Source organism: Sprattus sprattus, assembly GCF_963457725.1.
Source record: "Sprattus sprattus genome assembly, chromosome: 14".
Taxonomy (NCBI): domain Eukaryota; kingdom Metazoa; phylum Chordata; class Actinopteri; order Clupeiformes; family Clupeidae; genus Sprattus; species Sprattus sprattus.
Genome location: NC_137912.1, coordinates 21,640,794 through 21,663,293, shown reverse-complemented (window position 1 = coordinate 21,663,293; position 22,500 = coordinate 21,640,794). Strand labels below are relative to the sequence as shown.

General features: G+C 44.0%; 4 protein-coding genes across 5 annotated transcripts in view; 1 reads left to right on the top strand and 3 right to left on the bottom strand.

Moving 5' to 3' along the window:
* Positions 1-4,707, bottom strand: part of taf3 (TAF3 RNA polymerase II, TATA box binding protein (TBP)-associated facto) — a 71,331-nt gene extending 66,624 nt beyond the window's left edge. The window contains exons 1-2 of the mRNA XM_080850858.1: positions 4,471-4,707; positions 3,462-3,692 (exon numbers count right to left, since the gene is read on the bottom strand). Of these exons, the coding sequence (XP_080706984.1) occupies positions 3,462-3,692; positions 4,471-4,636 (397 nt within the window). The 5' untranslated portion in view covers positions 4,637-4,707. The remainder of the gene's footprint in view (positions 1-3,461; positions 3,693-4,470) is intronic.
* A 1,218-nt stretch (positions 4,708-5,925) lies between these two features.
* On the bottom strand, positions 5,926-10,743 carry atp5f1c (ATP synthase F1 subunit gamma; the record flags this gene model as incomplete). Of its 2 annotated transcripts, XM_080851006.1 has the most annotated exons (9): positions 10,668-10,743; positions 10,015-10,049; positions 9,718-9,849; positions 9,262-9,466; positions 8,693-8,836; positions 8,244-8,308; positions 7,762-7,917; positions 7,325-7,421; positions 5,926-6,169 (listed from the first exon to the last, which is right to left on the bottom strand). In XM_080851006.1, exons 1-9 carry the CDS (start codon positions 10,706-10,708, stop codon positions 6,166-6,168), a joined length of 879 nt encoding a protein of 292 aa, XP_080707132.1. In that variant the 5' UTR covers positions 10,709-10,743. The 2 variants fall into 2 exon arrangements, with proteins under 2 accessions (XP_080707132.1, XP_080707133.1); XM_080851007.1 differs by lacking the exon at positions 5,926-6,169 and having other exon boundaries at positions 7,321-7,421.
* Positions 10,744-10,837: 94 nt separating this feature from the next.
* Positions 10,838-15,185, top strand: kin (Kin17 DNA and RNA binding protein). The gene is made up of 12 exons (XM_080851024.1): positions 10,838-11,055; positions 11,486-11,580; positions 11,793-11,836; positions 11,996-12,118; positions 12,441-12,625; positions 12,974-13,022; positions 13,171-13,237; positions 13,624-13,747; positions 13,838-13,963; positions 14,094-14,193; positions 14,394-14,494; positions 14,893-15,185. The coding sequence occupies exons 1-12, from the start codon at positions 10,942-10,944 to the stop codon at positions 14,953-14,955; spliced, it is 1,191 nt and encodes a 396-aa protein (XP_080707150.1). The 5' UTR covers positions 10,838-10,941; the 3' UTR covers positions 14,956-15,185.
* A 1,050-nt stretch (positions 15,186-16,235) lies between these two features.
* Positions 16,236-22,500, bottom strand: part of itih2 (inter-alpha-trypsin inhibitor heavy chain 2) — a gene marked incomplete at both ends in the record, with an annotated part of 11,867 nt that continues 5,602 nt past the window's right edge. Inside the window, 11 exon segments of the mRNA XM_080850856.1 lie at positions 16,236-16,383; positions 16,519-16,630; positions 17,471-17,643; positions 17,992-18,190; positions 18,476-18,589; positions 18,952-19,071; positions 19,612-19,778; positions 20,123-20,262; positions 20,732-20,917; positions 21,208-21,389; positions 21,931-22,056. Coding sequence (XP_080706982.1) covers positions 16,236-16,383; positions 16,519-16,630; positions 17,471-17,643; positions 17,992-18,190; positions 18,476-18,589; positions 18,952-19,071; positions 19,612-19,778; positions 20,123-20,262; positions 20,732-20,917; positions 21,208-21,389; positions 21,931-22,056 — 1,667 coding nt within the window.

Here is a 22,500-nt window from a genome sequence, read left to right as displayed (position 1 = left end):
TGGTGTCTTCCTCTGGGCGGAGTGGCACCCAGCTGAGCTCTGGCTCCAGGCCCAGTTAGCCCTCCTGCCCTGCCTGCCAGTCTACAGACACACCCCCCCCCCCCCCCACACACACACACATACATAATAAAAACACACTAAACCCCTCACACATACACACGCATATTTGCACTCTATTTCTCCCTCAGTGGGTACAGCTATTCACTCACTCTCACACAGACACACACACACACACACACACACACACACACACACACACACACACACACACACACACACACACACACACACACACACACACACACACACACTGTCTGCCATCATAGCCCAAACCTCTGACACTTAACGTGCCTGTCCTTAAAGCACCCCCTCTATGTCTACCCCCCTCCCCCCCCCCCCCCACACACACACACACACACACACACATCCTCTGCGTTTGTCTGACTGCTCAGTGGTCCTGCTGTGAATGTCTCCATCCGCCGGGAACCCCAGGACCCTCTGACATGAGAGAGAACCATAGGGACACCCACAGAGGGGGGAGGAAGAGAGGAAGGGATGAAGAGAGAGGGGGGAGAGAGAGAGAGAGAGAGCGAGAGAGAAAGGGAGGGAGAGAGAGTGGACGGATGAAGAGAGAGAGAAGAGAAGAGAGAGAAAGCGAGGGAAAGAGTGGAGGGGATGAAGAGAGAGAGAGAGAGAGAGAGAACAACAACCAACAGAGGGAGAAAGAAGAGGGTAACGGAGAGACCGAGAGTGAGGGAAAGGTAGAAAGAGAGTGATAAAAAAGGGAAATATAGACGGGGTAAACAGAGAGAAATAGAGAAGGGCACAAAGAGAGAGCATTTCAGAGAAAAAGAAAAACAGGAAAAAGAGAGTGAGTGAATGAATGTGAATGTGTGTGCGTGTGTGTGTGTAGTGCCAGCATGGGTACTGAGCAGACATTTCCCATCGGAAGCTTTCCTGGCAGGGAATCAAGGCTCTATGTTTCTCTCCCTCTCTCTCTTTCTTTCTTTCTTTCTTTCTCTTTCTTTACATCCTTCCTTCAATCCTCGGAATTCTCGCTTTCTTCCTCTCTTTAGCTCTAGTTCACACTTTCCCTCCTTCAAGTCAAACAAAACACAACAAGACATTAGAGGCACTAATGAAGCATTTAAGACCACAGTGTGCACACTCACTTCCACACACACACACACACACTCACTCACCTCACACACACACACACACACACACACACACACACACACACACACACACTCGCTCGCTCTTCGACACACAAGATAAATATGATACATATGGAGCTAATACTCTGCCTTTCTCTGAAACACGCATGCACGCACACCACACACAGACACACACACACAGACCAAGGTTGGATATAGCGTTCATACAAAGCAGTAATAAAAACTTTCCAACGAACAACTCCAACATGTGGTGAAAGGTGATAGGATCTGCACAAACACCCTCACACACCTTTATGTTGACACACGTCCTTTCTGTTCAAACACGCGTGCCATAAATATGTATGCTACATACTTACATGTACAAACCGCACACTGAAACAGGCCAACCCATTGGCTTCTGCGACCAGTAGAAAAGAATCAAATCAAAACCGGGTGGGATGTGGGGTACCTGAAGTCACTCCACACGCCTGAGGCTAGAGCCAAGATAAACTTACGTGCTGACTCCTATGGATCATGGAGGGGGATCATGATCCCAATCAACATCCAAATGGGGATATTAGTATTCAAAGTCATGGTGCAAACGGTAACTAGTTGAATACGTATATCCCTATTCTGATGTCGTGGACATGCTTTGATTTGTAGGAAAAGATGAGAACAAGTGGGATATTTTAGTCAATACTCCCGTTAAAATAATGCCTGCGTAAATATGTGGAGATGGTAGGCACGCACGCACACGCACCACACACACACACCACACACAGGTTTATTTGTATTTTATTTTACTGTAGCCTCATGTCCAACCCTGCAAGTAACCGAATAACTGTTCGTGGACACTGTTGAATATATTTGGATATAAAAAATGGTGAATGTGCACATCACTAGTGACTCTTTACGTAATTATGGCCCACCTCCCTAAGGGGGTATTAGACTGTTTTTCACCGTTCCACCAACACAAGTCCCACGCACAGAGCCGCTAGCAGGGCTGAAGTCAGTGGCGTCAGAAAGAGAAATTTGCAAATCCAAATTTCATTGTATGCAAATACAATGACAATAAAGGGTTTTAATTCAAATCAATTGAATTCAATTTGCAAACAGCCGATGTGATTAAACAGAAGCCATCAAAGCACAACAACAGGGTTAATCAGCAGATATCAGTGAACTTTGTACGGAATGCACAGACTTTGTAGCTATTTGAATGGGTAGCGTGTTGGGACTCAATTCAAAAACCTCTTCCATGCCCTAAAATGTAGGGGATGTTTTTCCAACACTTTGCAATGGGCAGCAGTAAGTCTACATAGCACTTCCTTAAGGACAGAGAAGGGAGGGAAGTTTGGAAAAGTGTGCTTGGAGAAGTGAGCTTGGAGAAGTGTCAGAGCTATTGCACTGTAGGCACTGTAAATGCAATGTGATGTAATATTTTATTTAAGAAGTGTGCCTCTAAGTATGTCACATTGTGCTTTTCATCAGTGGGCCAATTGGATTCCATCAGCAGTGATCGCAAACAACACAATGATGATCCATACTCCCAGTGTGAGGTTCTTACTTAGGTCCTACTTCTTGTAGGAACTTCCTGCGAGAAATCCTACAAATTGTGATCCGACCAGGAACTTGCAAGGGTTTGCTGTGATTTTGTGCAGGCAAAAGTGCCTGAATTTGATTGGGGTAATAAAAAAAGTTGTTATGATTGCTGCGATTTTTTGTTATTAAATTCTCATTAATTAAAATCAATTGCAAATAATAAAGAATTTTCATTACTGCATTTTTCTAGTATAATATAATAATTATAAATATTGCGGTAATAAGAGAAAATGGTAATCTGCTATTCCAATGGGAGGTCCAGCATTTGCACTGCTGTGACCTGTGATTTCTGATGACATGTTTTTGCCCTACTGTGTGTGTGTGTGTGTGTGTGTGTGTGTGTGTGTGTGTGTGTGTGTGTGTGTGTGTGTGTGTGTGTGTGTGTGTGTGTGTGCTGTACTTCTCTTACCAAGACGTCAGTGAGGGTTCAAAATCTCTGTTGATTAGTAGTGAGACTGTACTTTTGTCTTTTTTTTTTTTTTAAACAACCTCAAAGCAATCATTTGATCAATCTCTCTCTCTCCATTTTTATCCCTCTCCCCCCATCCCTTTCTTTCAGAAGGCCATCCTAAACACATACCTACACGGTGCTCCGGAGCACTCGAGCCCAAATTAACCACTGCCTACACACACACACACGCACAGACACACACACATAAAAGTGCATGTGATCTCTCTTCCTCTCCTTCTCTCTCTCTATCTTACCTTCTTGCAGGGAGACGAGGGGTGGCAGGTAGTCAGGGATGTAGTCCCTCCTTTCCTCACAGGGAGAGGGGAACTGCAGCGTGCTGCTCTTGGCGACAGGGAAGAGGTGCGTGTTCTGAGGGAAGGCCACGGGCTCCAGGTGGTTCACGTAGTCCTCCAGCTCTGACAGGCTCACCCCCAGTACCCCGAAGGCCCGGCCGATGTCCGACAACACCGGGTCGGTCCGGCCATCTGAGCGAGAGGAAGACATTGAAAGAGAGAAAGAGAGAGAGAAAGAGAAGAAGAGAGAGAGAGGTTTCACACTCCTTCTAAAAAACAGCTTCTGACTTTCACATTAGTGCATCATTAAAGCACCTCTGATAATAAACCTCTTAGCTAACCAGCATTACTTTTCCAAGTTAAAACAAAGAAAATCAGGAAAAATAGAGAGGTGAAGAAGAATGAAAATATGCATTAGAACTTTTCAACATATAAGAGGATAAAGAAGAGAGTGAAATCCAAGTAGGCACAGGAATGCTCAAAACAACGGTAGAAGAAAGCGGTAGAGTTAGTGATGTTATGATTATAAATTAGCTGGATATTGCGATTATTAAGGGCGACTGAATTGGGTAACCGATGACCATAACACCAGTAAAGTGGTGATGGGTGTTCTGAAAACCACTTATGAGCCCGTGTTTACGTGTTTGCAATAAAACAGAAATGTGAATGCTACTATGCGAGGATGCTATAGGGGATGCTAAAGGATTCTGAACGAATGTAAACAAACTAATTGCATTTGTTCGGGGAAAACTGGGAACCAAATTAACTACCAGTGGTAGATTGTATTTTAAAACCATGATTACTGTGCCTGGAATTGATATACCTCTACTTCTCGATCTCTCATTGTCACAGCAACAGGCTAAGAAATATAGCTAGCCCTACAGAGACATCGAGGGGGAGGCGCTTGGCAACAACGTGACTAGGACTGCGATAGTAAACACACGCGTGTGTGAATATACGTTTTACTCACACAGCTCGGCATAACGATGACAGCTTCGAGCCAGCTGTTGAATGTAGCGGTCCAGAACATCGGAGAGCATATCACAAGCGCTTAGCTGTACTGCATCCCAGCCCAGCACTTGGCAAATCTGAGCCACCGACACCCGCAACACAGAGCGGGCATAGTTCTCACACATATCGCCGGCCTTTCCCGGCCGTCCTAATAGCCGTTACGTCCGACAAGCGATGTTCCTCTTCATGATGTTAATACTCGAATATTTGTGCGATTAATTACAACAAATAAGCAAGAGGGTTACTGTTTTTATCAATTAGAAGAACAGGGGTTTGGCGCTTTTGCAGGACCCGCCATCTTCCTTTACCAAACTAATCCATTGCCGAGTGAGTCGATCGGATTCATAATATGCAGGCTGTAAGGCATCCTCGATTGTGCTGGCATTGGTTAGTTGGCCTGACTGGGGTTAACATCACGACAAAGAGTGCATTAGTGTAACTAAGAAAAGTTTTGTTCTATTGTTGAAGCCTTGGTTGAAACTAATTGGTAGTTGTACACAAATAAACCATTGTGAAGTCCTGTAAGTCATCGCCTAGTCTCCATTTGCAGAAATTCTGACGTTACGTTTCACTTTTCTAGTTTGTAATGCAATCGGGGCCAAACAATGAAACTTAAACAAAGCCCTTGGGACTCGCCCAATCAACCTCAACCACTGCGACTGTTTTCGCTGCGACTTAAAATAGTCTGGTGCATCAAATAAGAGCTTTTTATCCCGGATAACGTTTCTGAGACCTCTCATGTTGAGCGTAGTGGTGCAGCTCTGCCAAGGCGACCTCAGATTGCAGCGTCTGATGACAGCTGATTGAATAATGAATGAGTCGCCATCTGGCCAAATAAACTTTCCCCTGGGCCCGTTCATTTATTAGTGAGAGTGGAAGGGCGGCCACATTGACTAAGCTACGTTCACTGACCCCGAACTTCACCTTTTGATACAGACTCAGATATACTACACCTCACTGACTTTTATGGTGGCCAACGCGCCGAATTTGATCCCCGTGTTGTCCCGCCCCATAGTATTTAATAAAGAAATAGTTGTTGTTCCATCGGATATCGGAGAGGATCCGGCACTTATGTGATTAGCAAATATAGGGAACAACAGTGATGGCGACGTGTCGCTGGCGGTAATTGCTAATCGGGTCGGAGAAACACTATATGGGTAGATCACAAGCCGAGGGGAAGGCCTGGTATTAGGGATCACTTTGGTTGCTTAATGGAAGGATTTACCCAACAGTGTGTGGGTACCGTTAGCTCATTGTCGTCTTCATTTCAAAGAGCATCGTGTGTGTGTGTGTGTTGGCGAGTCAGAGGGAGACTATTATTGATAACCTTTACAAACTTCAAACAGTAAAGTCACGTTTTTACTGGTTTTGCTACACCATAGTTTCTGAGTCAATGATACTATAAGCACAAGAGCGCGGTGTAGAGACAATTTTAATATTTCTGTAATCAGATAAAACATCTATTTTCAAAGTACCTCCATGTGACGAGGCGCAACACACCAATGGGAACATTTCTCTGTAAGAGTAGTTTATTTATGTTAACAGATATTGTACAAATAGAAGCACGTATGTCCATAAACTGTAGAGACCAGCTGAATGAAGTACTGGAGGGATGATCGCCAGAACCACGCAGGCGGTGGGGCTGGTTGTCCACTTATCTGCAGGGAGAAAACACCATGTTAGAATTATGCTTTTTACACACACACACACACGACTAGGCATGACTCATTTTGTAGTCCATTACAGCACTTGTATACACTGCAGCACACAAAATCTTTTTTTCTTTTTTTAAAGTGCTGTATACACTATTTGCAAACCACATCTAAAGGACTAAAAAATGAGTTGTCCAGCTCAACCATGAAGGCTTATATGACTGCAGGTCTTGGTCTCAATTGAGCAGGAGCACACTGAATACAATATTTGAATGCACTGAAGTTAACGACAGGATTACAGCAGAGATAGATGCTGCTATAACGGACAGGATCCCCATGCTAAGCCAATTTGTGCAGCGTCATTACTGTGATTCGACAAATTGAACTTGAAGGACATGGAGACTAGACTCTCCAAAACACCCACCCACACAAAGCTCAGGCAGCAGTAAGTTCTGGTCACACACACACACACACACACACACACACACACACACACACACAAAGCTCAGGCAGCAGTACATTCTGGTCACACAAACACACACAGCTTGTGTTGCCTCTTCACACTTTTATGCAGGTGTGTAAGCTTCTACAAGCGAGAAAGCTACAGGCAAGCCCCACATCAGGTTAACTCAAAGTCACCTCTCAGTTCCTGTGAGGGTTAGGGTGTAACGGAGTCAACGGAAGATGGAGATGTTAGTGGGTTAGTGATGGGATTAAATCACATGCAACATGGGATAAAATCATATGCATGTCAAAACAAAAGACGTGTAAAGGTAAATAAGCAACCATTAACTTAAGAGTTTATACATCCCCATTACTTGAACCTCTAGGTTGTGCTAGATGGTACATTTATGTGGTAGGCTTAGGCCCATTTCACAGGGGGAGTGTATATCATAGGAATGAGTTTCAAAGACAGTGGAAAGGAGATGGTAGCTATTAGAGAAGATGAACATATCAGGTAAACCATAGCCTGTTGTGGAAGTGAGAAACAGAATGGGAGATAGCTCAAGGTCAAACCATGATGTGTTGGTGAATCATGCAAGGCAATGTCAATGTGTGAGGGTTAGACACAGAGCATGACAGACCATCTATGGAAAGGGAGAGTGTGGCGAGTGTGTGTGTGTGTGTGTGTGCGTGTGCGAGTTAGAGAGCCATACTTACAGAGCAGCAGCACCGGAGATGATCTCAATGAGCTCCCTGGTGATGACAGCTTGGCGGGTACGGTTGAAGGTCAGGGTCAGCTTGTCAATCATCTCACCTGTGGAAGGAAAGAATAAGTCACAAATAAACAAATGAATGTTGGTCATTGGGGCATGTTCGGTCCCTGAAGTGATGGGGTGAATGCTGAAACCTTGTTGCGGCAATAGCAGAATGCTGAAAGCTTTAAGTGTCCACACCTTGTGCGGGTGCGTGTGGCTAGTCCGTTATTAACGAGTCTTTTCCTTCCAGGCACAACCACTGCATCTTTTAGCTCACGTCATTAAGGAAATCCCCTGGTGACTGAGTGTGTAAGTGTGTCTCCACTCAATGGGCTCTCTTAAACTAGCCTCAGGCCTATTTTGACCAACCAAAAAAGCCTTGTGTGTGTGGCCACCTACCAGCGTTCTTGCTGGCAGCATCCATAGAACCCATCCTGGCACTCTGCTCACTGCAGGAGGACTCCTTGAGGCTGAAGTAGATGAGGTTGACCAGAGCAAATTCCTGGTAGTTCCTCAGAACATCAGCATCAATGTCATCATAGATGCCCATAGTCTCTACAGAGGCACACAGGGAGGGAGATGTTTGAGTTAAAGATCTTTACAATCAAGTTCATATTTCCTACAGGCTTTTTATGCACTTTACTTTCTGATAAATGTTAGTTGCAGAAACAATAGCAGAACTTCCTGTTGAGCCTTTGTCAAGGGTAGGAAAGGGAGGAGAAGGGAAGAACAAGGGACAAATGGACAAATGGCATGGATTTAAAACATTTAGGAAGCTAAAGAAAGAGAGGCAGAAAGGAACACAAGAAAAACAAACAGAACAAAGAGGATTCTGTGAAATGAGACTGACAGTCGAGTAGTTCGATGGGCAAATCACACACCTGCATTAGCCACGGTCTCAATGGAGAACACGGGTGCCTCGGACGTCTTGTAGGAAATTACAGACCTGCATCACATTGAAACAGGAAATCACACATCCAATCACGTGTCACACTTCTTAAGCTAATGCGGTTAAATCTGTGCATTCTGCTCGCACAACAGTATACCTGTATGTCCGGTTGTATTACTCCAATAATAGCATGCATACTGTATAATCTCTTACATCATTCTACAGGGCCATACATTAAATGAAGAAAGCTAATACAAATCTATATCCAGAAGTTGTGTATAACCCTAAAATAACTGTCAAAAGTATTGCAGTGTATCCCTGGTTCAGAGGGAGAGAAAGATAGAGAGACGGACACATAGAGCTAGACGGACACATAGAGCTAGACGGCTAGAGAGATAGACAGAGAGAAACTAACAGAGATAGATAGACAGGCTAAAGTACCTGAATTTGTTGTAGATGACTGAGCCCGTGTCGTACTCGTAACCAGAGTTGATCAGCTCGGTAGCAATATTGGAGGCATCTGTGAAGGTGGGGGGCTTGCGGCCGACCTCCTTACAGTTCAGCAGGATGTGACTGCCATAAGTCCTGCAGTCACACATCATGGGGGCACAGATTAACCCACCAAACTAAAATCACTGCATCTGATCCTTGCATTCGCATTTAGAAACGGTCATGAAGAGATCTAGCAAATCCCAGTCTTTAATGATGTATGACAACATATACTTTGAAAGTGGAGACATTTTAGGCAGATGCAAATATACCATTAAGTGGAATTTCAATAGTGTAAGCTACCTTGTATCATACTATAAAGGGGATTTATCCCAAGGCAGGGGTGGATCCATCTCAAGGAATGTACAGCAATCACAAAGTAATGTGTGAGTGTGTACCTTCTCAAAAGAAAGTGTGTGCATGTGCAACAGTGTGCATTAGCGCAAGAAACTCTGCTCTGTGTATGTGTGTATGTGTGTGTGTGTGTGTGTGTGTGTGTGTAAAAGAGCAAATGCACATACTTGTGGAGCAGGCCCCTGAGCTTGTCGCCCACGTTGACCACCATCACCTCTTTACCACTGGCGGTCAGGTTGGCGATCTGGAGCTTGATGTTCTTAGCAACAGAGGTGTGGATGGCTCCACAGAGACCACGATCAGAGGTCACACCGATGAGCAGATGCTTGGTCTTGTCCTCTGGGGCCTTGATCTCTGCCTTTTCATACAGGGCTGTGCAAAGAAAAACAACATCACAAGTCCATGAGAACATTTCAAGCACAGAAAGCACAAGAGGGCAAGCACTGTACCAAGGTCATGAGTTTAATTGGAATTAGAAAATGTACCCTGCTGAAAAAAACTTTGAGAAAAAGAATATATATATCAGTTGAATGAAAATGTAAGAAAGATAAGGTAACAAGAACAAAGTCATCCGGTGAACATGTAAACTAGTGTCTGTGCCCCCAAGACATGGCAACACTTACCAAGAGAACCAGTGCCATACACACGAGCTGGCTTGAGTGCTCGCTCAGCTCTGGCGTACTTGGCTGCGGCTACCATCTTCATGGATTTGGTGATTTTCTGGATGTTCTTGACGGACTTCAGTCGGAGGGTGACTAGAATTGACAGGTGCAAGACGGTAGTGTCAGTCAAACATGACCAATCATTTCCAGCAACATGAATTATTTGTCCTCCACAATGCATAATGTACACCTTCTTCAAATTAGCCTAAAATGCCGTTGAGTTCGTTGTATAATGACGCTGTTTTAAAAAGTACTTACTGTCCTTCAAGGTAGCCATGGTCCTGACCTGCCCACTGTAAACGAGATTCATTTAGACATTAAACATTCCGTAAACCTGCTAGCAACTCAATTTTATGTCTTGTAGACCAATGCTGCAAAGTATTTTACAGCAGTTTACCATTTCACATGTAGAATGATGATTTGATGTACAGAAAAGTGACTTGTTAGCTGGGCTAAGCTACAAAAGGTAAAAGATCCTCAGCTAACTTAAGCTAACGTCAGCTAAGAGGCTACTATGGCTAACATTCATTGACATGTATGCGAACGAAAGCCATTAGCTGGCATTGGGAACAACTATACAACCTCTTGTACGAAAAGTGCAGCAAGCAGCGACTGACTAGTTTTAAGTAGCCATTGTGATTCAATTTTGATAGTTAAACGCGTGTTGTTAATACGGCCAGGCCAATTTTTCCTGAATGCTGCCCTCTAGTTAGCTACTTGACAGATCAACTTTGCCGTTCATTCGCCAGCACGCTAGCAAGCTGAGGCCTACAGCTTAGCGCGTCCTTGCCACTGTTACGTTACTTGAACTGACAGAAAACCACAGAACATTCTAAATCTTTTGCAGAATTATTACATTGTAAATAACAAACTACAGGTAAACATGTATTAATAAGTAAACCAAACGTTACCATTGTGGGAGGAACACCACCGCGCTGGTCCTGGCGAACATGTTCAGATCTATGAAGGTCAGACTGGCCCGACAGCGCAGGCGCAAATAAAGTGTAATAGGACTGGTATCTCGCGATACTTCATGTTCCTAAAATTCGATGACGTATACCGGTAGACGCCAAAAGGCAAACAACACAACAGGGGTAACGTGAAAGGAGAAAACGTGCTAATATCTTTTCCGTTTAAACAAAGTGTGCAGAGTTTGAAGTTATTGTAAAACGCTTTAAATAAGATATGGGGAAAGCGGATTTCCTTAGTCCTAAAGCGATCGGCAACAGGATAAAATCCAAGGGTCTTCAAAAGTTGCGATGGTATTGTCAAATGTGTCAGAAACAGTGTCGAGACGAGGTGAGTGAAATAAAGTTAATTTTATGTTCATCCTAATCGTTACCTAACATTAAGTAAAGTTAAGTCACTACAGTTAGCGTTGTCTGAGCACCGTCTAGTCATCGGCACGGTTGAAAAGCACGGCTACCTTTCTAGCCATCAAGAGTGTACTAGCTAGCATTAGCCATTCAACTAAGTAGCCTACACTCTCCTCCTGCACTGCATCTGGTACACTTCCGTTGCATAGCCAGCAGTCACAGCTTTCAAAGCCTGAACATGTAACAAGATGCAGTACAATATATGTAAGAATCAAAATTAAGACGCAAGATGCATGTGACATTGTTTTTGCACCATTATGTCCGAACCGCCGCCGAGGTTCTAAACACATTTTCTTTTTTTTTTAAAACAAAGTGCCAGTTCTGCTAATATTCTTGTTGCCATTTGCTTGCAGAATGGCTTCAAATGCCACTGTATGTCAGAGTCTCACCAGAGGCAGTTGCTGCTGGCTTCAGAAGACCCAAACCAGTTTATGGACTTATTTTCAGAGTAAGTTACGTCCCTGTTACGCATGATGAGGCAAAGTTATTGTAGAACTTCTAACACGAAACCAAAACGAATGTTCATTTTGATGTTACAACTTCCCAAAACGATTTGCTGTTCTCTGTAGATTTAATTTAGATCCTTAGCTCTTATCGAGCTTTTTATGTCTATTTACCTTCGTTATCCCTGGTACCCAACTGCCTACTTTTATTCTGTAGTGAATTCAAGACTGACTTTTTGGAGCTTCTTCGCCGGCGGTTTGGTAAGTGAAGACATCCCATAACTCTGCATGGTGTTACTCCCAGTTGGTTTCATTGGTTTACTACTACTCCTTTCAATACCTGTTTTCACAGATATTTTGTTTAGGAACTGTGTGTCTTGGCTTGTACTGACGTAAGGCCTCATCTTTCTCCCCATACAGGCACCAAGCGAGTGCATAACAACATAATTTACAACGAGTACATCGGTGACCGGGAGCACGTCCATATGAACTCAACTCAGTGGGAGACGCTCACAGACTTCACCAAATGGCTGGGCAGAGAGGGTATGATGACGCTCACTCTGTCCACACTCACACACACACTCACACACACACACACACACAGATAAGCAAACACACACACACACAGACAAGCAAACACACATAATCCCCACTCAAGTCCTCTTTAAGACTTGCGTTGTGTGTGTGTGTGATTCTAAAACTAGACTATGTTAAGGAGATTCTGAAAAACATACACACGCAAAAAAACACACACACACATACTTTTTTCTAAATAAACATACATTCAGATACACGCTTTCAAACACTTTCAAGTGCTGTGTAACACATTTGTTTGTGTGTGTGTGCTTGTGTGTGCTTGACTCAGGCCTGTGTAAGGTGGATGAGACTCCTAAGGGCTGGTACATCCAGTGGGTGGACCGCGACCCCGAGACCATCCGCAGAGCGGAGGAGCAGGAGAGGAAGAAGAAGCAGGACCTGGATGACGAGGAGCGCAGCGCCAAGTTCATCGAGGACCAGGTCCGCCGAGGACGTGCGGGCAAGGAGCCAGAGGTCAGCTGTGTGTGTGTGTGTGTGTGTGTGTGTGTGTGTGTGTGTGTGTGTGTGTGTGTGTGTGTGTGTGTGTGTGTGTGTGTGTGTGTGTGTGTGTGTGTGTGTGTGTGTGTGTGTGTGTGTGTGTGTGTGTGTGTGTGTGTGTGTGTGGAAATAAAGGTATCCAGTAGCATAATACGACACACAATAAAATACACACAATACAAATTGCGGCTATACACACAATAGAAATTGGCCTGTGTAAAGAACTGCACTATACAGACTTTCAACTACAAGTGTGTATGTGTGTGTCGGGTAATGTGTTAAAGTGTGTCGTTAATGTGCTACACCTCTCTCCTACGTTCACAGGAGGAGTCAGTCTACACAGAGCTGGTGAGGGAGAGTGAGGAGGAGAAAGGTAAACTTCAGTCATTAAATTCAGTAGACACACACACACACACACACACACACACGCACACACACGCACACACACAGGTTAGCTTGTAGCTGGACTCCCTATTGGACCACTAATCCACTTGTGTGTCTTTCTTTTCTTTTTTTTCCAGTGACTTTCAACCTCAGTAAGGGTGCATGTTCTTCTGCTGGTCCATCATCTGCTGGTCCATCTAAAGGGTAAGGCATAAGACCACGTGCACACACACACACACACACACACATACATACATACATACATACACACACACACACACACACAAACCACAACCTTTACATGCAGTTCCTGCTTTTTATAGCCAGTGTCTACTTTAGTCAAGATGAGGTAATACACACACACACACACACACACACACACACACACACACACACACACACACACACACACACACACACACACACACACACACCCTTCACATTCCTTGATATTTATTCTGTACTTTTCTCTCATCCCCCCCTTGCTAACTGCCCCTCTATTTTTCACCATCACCCTTGCCATCTTTCTTTCTCTCTCTCTCTCTCTATGCCTCTATCCATCTGTCTCTTTCTCTCCTGCACCCTCTCAGTCCGTCGTTGGGGGCCAGTGCTCTTCGAGCAGCTTCCTCTTCCTCAGTCAAGAGGAAGGACGCCTCTCACAGCTCTGACTCCAAAGACAAGAAGAAGAAATCAGCACTGGAAGAGATCATGGAGGTACGATCTCCTCTTCCTCTGTTTGTCGTTCATCACGACTCCAGTCCTCCCACCGCTTTCCCAGTTCACCTCTCATTGTGTTGCTTTTAGATGGAGGCGCAGCAGCAGAAGAAGAAGATGGTGAAATTAGACAACTGGCTTCACACGGACATCGTGGTGAAGATCGTCACAAAGAGGCTCGGAGAGAAGTACTTCAAGAAGAAGGGGGTGATAAAGGTGAGACACACATACACACACACTCACATACATTAACTCTCTCTCTCACAAACACACAAACCCAATCAGAAGAACAAATGTTCTGTTTCACCAAGAAGGCCCTGTGTGTATCTGTTTATAATTTAATTAGGAGGTCCAGGACAAATTCACAGCCATTGTGAAGATGGTTGACTCTGGAGACAAACTCAAACTGGACCAAACCCACCTGGAAACAGTCATCCCAGCATCAGGTAAGGTGTCACCATGGTAACCGCTTTCCATTTCCAGTCCCTCTTCCATTGCTAGGCTTCAGCTGATTTTCTCCAAAAGAGAAATGCTGAGAACACGTTTCAAGTTGTCTTATCTCTTCTGGGATAAAACTAAAGGCAGCATTTGTCTGATCTGTACTAGAGTAGTTTGTCTTTAAGGTTCTCGCTGTGTTGTTCTGCAGGAAAGCGGGTTCTTATTGTGAACGGACAGTACAGGGGCACTGAGGCGGTTCTGGAGGGGATCGAAGAGAAGAAGTTTTCTGCTACTCTAATGCTGGACTCGGTGAGTATGAGGTGGACAGGCACTTTCTGAACCAGTGAGATGATGTGTGAGTCTAGTTACAAATATCTAACTAGTCTTAACACCTACGTATATCCACACCAGGGTTCCCTCACAAATGGACCCAGGTTAGAATGAACCCCTTTTAGGTTAATTTTGAAGCTTTAGTTGGAGAGCCTTTGCAGTATCCAGTGTATAAATATGATCATCTGACATGTTTCTAGTGGAGATTTCACAAGGGGTGTAGAGGTCTGAATAGTGAATAGTTTGAAGCTGGGATGTGGTCTTTAGAAACCTAATTGGCGGATGTAAGGTGTGGACATATTATGTCACTTAGTATTCTATTATTTTGAATAAAGGGAGTTGTATAATGTGTGTGTGTCTGTGTTTCTGTCTGCCAGGGTCGTATGAAGGGGAAAAGAGTGGAGGCCATTCCCTATGAGGACTTCTCTAAGATGGCTTAGCTGATATCCCATGAGCCTCTGGGGCGTGAAGTGCTCTACTGTGTCAGAGTGATCCTCACACCACTCACGCTACTCCACATAACAGCCGAGTCCGGGACCTACCTGCCTGCTTAAGATTCATCAGATCTGGCACTGATTGGCCACAGCCTGGTTTAGATTCATCAGATCTGTCACTGACTGGCCACCACCTGGTTTGAATCCATCACATCTGGCATTGGTCCAGCCCTGCCCTATTAGTACCAGAGTTACTGTATCTATCTGTGCTCTTTCCTCTCTGCCCCCCCCCCCCCCCCCCCCCCCCAAAAAAAGAAGATATGGTCCTTTTCAAGGCCAGATTTGGGCTGGATCTGGGTAGAAAGGTTGCCAATTTTGGGCCTAATCGGTACCAGGGTTTGCATCTATCTGTACATGTTTCTCTCCCAGCTGGTCCTTCCTCTTTGTACAACCCACCCTGCCATCCCCATAAACTTGAACAAAATGTGCTTTTTCTTGTAGGTTTTTGTCCTCCATTTTATTTCATATACTGTAATTTTAAAAAGGAAAAGACGAATCCACAAATAAAATCAGTTGTCATGTTAAAACATCTAAACAAGGAAATGCCTTATCTTTATCTGTTTTTTTGAAACATTAACACGCTGTACACCATCGTCATTGGAAGTGCATTTTCATTTGTTACATATCAGCTGTTTAAAAATCAATGTTGGCCCGCATGTTAGTGTGGTTCATCATTAAGTTCTATGACAAATATTTTCACATTTTTCACATAATTCACTTTAATATTTTCATGAATATAATTGATCGGTGTGTTCTTAGCTCCACCGGACACTGTAAATCCATTCACAGTAAATTGTCGGCCATATTTGGAAACCGTTAGCTTGGAAACAAGCTTCTGTTTTATAAGACGAGTGACATGCTACAGCTTGGACTGGCTGCAGAAGGAGAGACCTGTGTAATGAAGTGAATGGCCTTACTGTGGAATAGAAGGGTGATTTTGAGATTTGTGTCTCTTGTTATAACATGTTATAAAGGTTTGAATTTAATTTATTGGTGTTCAGAAAGCAAAAGTCCTTGTTCTATATCTCATCCACCTACAATCTTCTAATTAGCTTGATACCTTTTTTTTTTAAAGCAGAGTGTGTATTTTATAAGTAGCTCAGTGCGCGGTGGATTTTTACTGTCTGAACTCCATGTCCCACAATCCTGTGCATATCCTGACCAAATGACATTGGCCACCCACAGAAACGCCCAATTATCTTTCTTCATGTGCATCCTTCAGCCAATCAGAGCTCAGGAAGAAAGCTGTCCATTGAGGGGACGATGTAGTTGCTAAAGTGACCGTCGATGAAGCCCTTTCCACTGTTGTGGACGAACCAGCAGAAAATGTCTGTGCCCCTCTTCTTATCTTCCCTGTAGTCCTTTTGCCAGCCTCTATAGAACACACACACAGCATAAAGGTTAATGTTACAGTGAAACAATTCCTTAGTGTTTAATTAGAACATAAGCAGCAAGTATACACACAGTAGTGATGCGCGTGTGTGTGTGTGTGTGTGTGTGTGTGTGTACCTGGTGACAGACAGCTTGAAGCCCTTCACGTCCATGGTGGCCTCCTTCTTCTTGGGGTCTGGACCGTCATGAATATTGAACACCTTCACTTCAGGCTCATTGGCAAACTGGCCTGAAAGGAGACGAGCACAAACATGTTTATGAACACAAGCAACTAAATGCGTGACAAAAGCCATTAAAAAGCTCCTTCATGGTATAGTGCCAGTAGTAGTAGTGCTATATGGCTCGACAGAATGTAAACTTTACTGGGGTATTCAAACTGAACCTCAGTTTGTATTTAAAAGTACGGCTGAGATAGTAGAGAGTGAGTGTGGGGGTATGATTAATGATAATAATAATAATTTATTTTATTTTTAACGCACTTTTCATTCAAAAGAATCTCAGAGTGCCTAATGTGGATTGCCAGGAACAGCCCCCAACTCTCTTAACAGTTGGTGGTTGGAGGGGCAGGGGCAGTGGTGTAGTGGTCCCTGGAGAGGTGGGTATACTCTTAATTTAAGCAGCCCATACAGCACAGCATAAATGCCCTGTTTTGAGAAGGGGGTATACGCAATGCTGACTAAAAAATAAGTGGGTATACTCCGTATACCTGCGTATACTCTGGACTACACCACTGGGCAGGGGGTAGTCCAGACCTAAACCTAAACAGATAAGGGCTAGATCTGACCGAGTGTGGTTGATTGTACTTGACATTTCTAAGGTTAAATGTACTGTATAAATCTATGGTTGAATGTACTGTATATATCTATGGTTGAATGTACTGTATATACTGTATACCTATGGTTGGGAGATGGGTTATATGATTGGCAGACACAGCCCCAAAATGTCATCTCAACATTTGGCATCCGGAGGAGGGGCAGAGAGTTCTGCAGATAGTGCGTAAACTCAGTAACGGTTCTCCCTAACAACAGAGCTGTGTTAGGGCCAGAACTAGCCTCCTGGGTTGGCTTACCAATGAGTCCATGGACCCGCTCTGAGTACTGGTTATCATTGGGGGCGTAGAATCCCAGGAAGTCCACGTTCACCGGGTGCTTCCGCCACACGCGATGTAGGAGGACCATCACCGAGATCCTCCCGTCGACCACCACGGTAACCTTGGAGTCCTTCTCTATGGAGATTTTAACCCTAAAGAACCAATAGCATGATGTTCAGGTTGATGACTGGATCAAGCATCTTCACACTACCTCCTAGATGAAAGCTTATACTAGGAAGTTCAGACTCTGAAATCCATAGATCGACGAAAGGATAGACATACACACAAACTTGCACACTTTAAGACTACAAATAAGACTAAATGACAGGCCTATGAAAACACACATCTAGGCCCATATACTCACATTTCCTTACACACACACACACACACACACACACACACACACACACACACATATGCTCCTGAATGCACAGCAATACACACTTAAATACATTCCTATACATTCACATTGACTTTCAAACACATAGACACACACATACCCATTGGTGATGAGGTCTGCAGTGCCCCCCCATGAGAACGAGTGGTTGTTCTTCCCTTCCACTACGTCGATCCGGTCGGTTCTCACAGTCACCCGCACCCCCTCTGATCTGTAGAACACGCCAATGGTGCCGAAGTACGTTTTCAGTTTGTTGTTCTGCAGTGTTTTAGAACCGATCAGCTCACCATTGACCACCACACCTGATAAACAGAGAAAGAGAGATTTTATTTTAATGAAAATATTAAAAGGGAATATAAAACAATTACAATGTATCACTGTGTTGACTTTTAGTATTTTGCTACAGTCGAATAGACCAGACTAATATAATGAAGCTCACTTCTCTGATGGCATCTCAATGAAAAGCAGACAGGTGAGTGCTATGCCTTATCAGATGGTGCTGATAGATTAATCTAGATAAATGTGATTTGGATCTGGACCCCGACTGAAAGCTTTTACGGAGTAGGGATCGGAACAGATGTGTTTACCTGTTCCAGGGTCAGACAGCAGGTTTAGGATGTTGCCCGGTTTGGAGTCGATGTTGAAGCACACATCCATGTCCCTCTTAGGCAGATGGATAATGAAGTGGGGGTCATTGTCCACTAGAGGGAGTAAACAGTCATGTGTGAAAGAGTGGCGTAATAAATTGTATTATCTGTTATAAAACATTATTATAAAGTACATTTATTTATATACATTTTATTGGATTGAAAACAGCTGCAAAACACCCCAATGGTCCAAGTTCCAAAAAGTTTTTCTTCGTAACTTTTTTTTAATCTAAGCCAGATAGTCAGGCCAACAGCTATTAGTGTGAATCACAAGCAAGCAGTGTACTTTTTGTGTAATGACCACCACCCTTTTGAAAGAAAAGATTCAATTAAATTGAATCAGTTGAGAGAAAAACTCTTATAGGAAAACAAAGGAGCTGAAGATGGGGGGGGGGGGCGTCCTGTAACCTCCTCACCTACGGTGATGTGTCCGGTGGCCGGGCTGGGGGTGGGAGCGACCGTTCCTATGGCCCAAGGGGGGGGGCGGCTGTGGACCATCTGCTGTACAGGTAGGCGCATGCCGAGGGACCCCATACCTGGAAAGGGCCGAGAGGATATTAATGATCATCCTCACTTTAAGCATCACATGTATCTCTCACAGTGCTCAAACCCAAGGGGAACCCAAGCAGAGAGTCTCCGTCTCTGTAGGTGCAGCAGTTTTCAGTGTTGTATGTCAGACAAGTGGCAGCAAACACAGTTACAATGAAGAGTAAGATAACAAGTAAGAATGGAGTACTTGTAATAAAGTAAAAGAACACACATCTCTTTTGTAATCTGTAAAATGTATTTAATTAACATTTATGTAACCTGTAATGTGGTGCCCTGGTATCATGTGTGGTTACATTTACTTATTTTTCTATCTGTGTCTCTTTACAAGTATTTGTAAACCCCCCTCCCCCCATTTTCTTTCCTTCCTTTTCTCTGAGGCGCCTTCGTGTATGAAATGCGGCGTACAAATAAAGTTTGATTTGATTTGATTTCTTATATTTCACCTATATTTGTGTGTGAAAAAGAATAAGAGGAAGCTTCTTGTGTTATTTATTGTATATGTATGTTGTGCTATTTCAGTCAGGCACCTGAGCAGCAGCCGTGTTTGGGGTCCTTGGGTGAGTCAGCGAGTAGCTTCTCGGTGTCACTCTCAATGATCAGGGCGGTGAGTGGCGTGACGAACTGGTGCTCCACGGCCAAACCCAGGATGCGCTGCGTGATCTTACGCTTCTTCGCTGCAGTGGGGGCCAGAGCCCTGCACACAGCAACAGATTAGGTACTGGGATTAAACACTGCATCACATTAAACACTGCATCACATTAAACACTGCATCACATTAAACACTGCATCACATTAAACACTGCATCACATTAAACACTGCATCACATTAGACACTGCATCAAACCAGACACTGGGATTTAACACTGCACCACATTAGACACACACACACAAACCCACCAACTCACCTTTGTCTCTCACACACACACAACATAAATACACTAACTCACCCCTCTCTCTCTCTTTCCCTCTCTCTCTCTCGCACACACACACACACACACACACACACACACACACACACACACACACACACACACACACCTCTCTGCCAGGAGCTGGTTAATGGTGATGTAGGCCCACATCTGCCGAGCAAAGCCAGTTACAGAATGCTGCTGCTGGTCCAGTATGGCATCCAGCTCCCGGATGTCTGTCTCTGTCTGCAGGGTCATGTCCATGGTGGCCTGGGACACACACACACACACACACACACACACACACACACACACACACACACACACACACACACACACACACACACACACACACACAAACACACACACACACCACAAATTCACATTACATCCACACGCACATACAAGTAACTGCACATAAATCTACACCAACTAAATAAAACACACATTAGTACAATTGTGGCAAGGTATATTGTGGCAAGTGGCCCAAAGCTTATTTGAATGTATAATGAAGAACTCTCCCCCTAAATCTAAAGGTTTATTAAATCTATAATGAAGAACCCACCCCTAAATCTAAAGGTTCATTAAATCCATGATGAAAAAGCCTCCCCTAAATCTTAAATCCTTTAAATCTACATCACTTCACTCTGACTGAGGCGAGGTTGGGTCATCAGGTCTTCCTCTGTCTTCATGCCCAGCCTACTGCCCTTTAACCTTTGACCCCAGAGGTCACACTCACAGCAGATGCAGTGGTGAAGCTGAGGAGAGTTGGGAATCCGGTAGTCTGCAGTTTCCCAGCCACCACAAGCTCCGAACCGCTGAAGAACTTGTCAAAGTGGCTCTGTGTGGTGTCCGAGACGGAACCTTCCGGGAACTGAATGGTGATCCTCCTGAGCAGTGGAGAGGAGACCTGGCTGTAGAATGCCTGCAGAGAGAACAGGAAGTGGACACAGAGAGACAGGAAGGAGTCACATATTTGTATTTAAAGTAGACACAGGAATAGGTATCCTTGTAATGTAGAAACATTTACTGTGCTTATACTTATATAGTGAGAAAAAACACAAGAAAATGAGAGAAGAGAAAGAGAGGGAGAAAAGGAAGGAAAAAATAAAAAAGAGAAGAAAATAAAAAAGACGAAAGAAGAAAAAGAACAGAAGAAGCAAAAAGATAAGAAAAGAAAGAAGGAATAGAAAGAAAGGAATGTGTTCATCGTACCCTTAGCTGTTCAGCAGCATCGTGATTGGCGTAGATTCTCTGAGCCACACCCCTGTTGTCCATGGCGATACGCTCCAGGAAGTCATAGTCCACATCGAAGCCGATGCCCAGGGAGAAGAGAGAGAACTCCTCACGCATGATGCGCTTCACGTTCTTCTGGATGTTACTCAGCTTGATCTCCCCTGCACACATAAAGAGGGAGGGGGGGAGTTATGTAGAGAAGAGCAGTAGAGTTGGTGCCCCCTTGAACCAGAATGGATAACTTCACGCAATGTTATACAATTTCATGGGAGCTTTGGAGGGATTTTGTGGTGCCTTGTGTGGAGTTTGCATAGATAGAGTTTTGTGTGCGTCACAAAGGCCCTTGTAAATAGAGCTTCCATAAAGTTCTGAATGTTCCCCAAAGAGTTTGGTGTAAATATAATTTTCGTAGAGGTTTGTGCATTTCACATGGAGCTGTAGAAATAGAGCCTGTATTGATGTATTGGTATTTCCCAGAGAGCTTTGTGCATTTATCATAGAGCTGTAGAAATGGAGAAATAGAGTGTGTAGAGTTTGAATAGAGTTTGAATGTGATAACTACAGAGGTCTGTAGAGTTTTGTGCATTTCCATGGAGCTGGATAAACAGAGTCTGCATTGAGTTTTATGTATTTCCCATCAAGTTTAGTTTCCCTGAGAGTTGTGTAGAGTTGAATTGAGTTGAATTGAGAGTATGCACTCACCCACAGTGGGGTCTCCATCGGACACCAGGATGATCATGGAGACGGAGCGCTGGTCGATCAGGCCCTGATTGGCTGCCTTGATCAGCATATGCACCGCCCGCTGCAGAGCCTCGTTAATGTTTGTGCCTGGGGTCAAAAGTGAACAGTGACACATCAAAGGACAGTGCTCAGAAATGCGGGGGAATACACTCTCACACACACACACACACACACACACACACACACACATACGCACACACACACACACACACACACACACACACACACACACACACACACACACACACACACACACACACACACACCCACCGCCACACACACACACACACACACACACACAAACACACAAAAACATATATACACACTCACACACACCAGGGTTACTTTCAGATACACGGTCTAATAAAAAGGATCTTGGATGAATTTTATTAAATCATATTTTCATCTTTCATCCTACCCTTTTCAGCTTCTCTAAATCAAGGCTTTCTTCATTATACCTGAACAACTTAAACTAACACTTAAACTAAAAAAACTAATCTAATTCCTCAAAATGAAAATAAAATGACTAAA